This window comes from Penaeus monodon, chromosome 24, assembly GCF_015228065.2.
Source record: "Penaeus monodon isolate SGIC_2016 chromosome 24, NSTDA_Pmon_1, whole genome shotgun sequence".
In the NCBI taxonomy this organism is placed as follows: Eukaryota; Metazoa; Arthropoda; class Malacostraca; order Decapoda; family Penaeidae; genus Penaeus; species Penaeus monodon.
Window position 1 is genome coordinate 10,153,306 of NC_051409.1, and position 287 is coordinate 10,153,592.

The 287-nt window shown below is 35.5% G+C and overlaps 1 protein-coding gene across 1 annotated transcript in view; it reads right to left on the reverse strand.

The window, feature by feature from the left end:
• Nucleotides 1-287, reverse strand: part of LOC119588555 (inositol hexakisphosphate and diphosphoinositol-pentakisphosphate kinase-like) — a 23,388-nt gene that overhangs the window by 1,901 nt on the left and 21,200 nt on the right. The window contains exon 9 of the mRNA XM_037937195.1: nt 99-185. Coding sequence (XP_037793123.1) covers nt 99-185 — 87 coding nt within the window. The remainder of the gene's footprint in view (nt 1-98; nt 186-287) is intronic.

Genomic DNA, 287 nt, shown 5'->3' on the forward strand with positions numbered 1-287 from the left:
CATCTATATCTAAAAACAAGCAATTTAATCAATAAAAAGCTATAAAAATAATGTTACCCATAAGAGAGCAGAAAACAGCATGACATCCACACACTTACTTTGGGTGTCTCACTTCCATTTTCATCTTCTGTTTTGGCGTTCTGTCACCATGTCTGATCACAGCCACCACACACCTGAGCTCCATCCTGGGATTGGAGAGAATTAATTTATAATCAATCTTCACATACTTATGTAAATAGTATATAAAATCATGTTTCCAATGAAAAGCCAAGACCTCTAACCTTGAC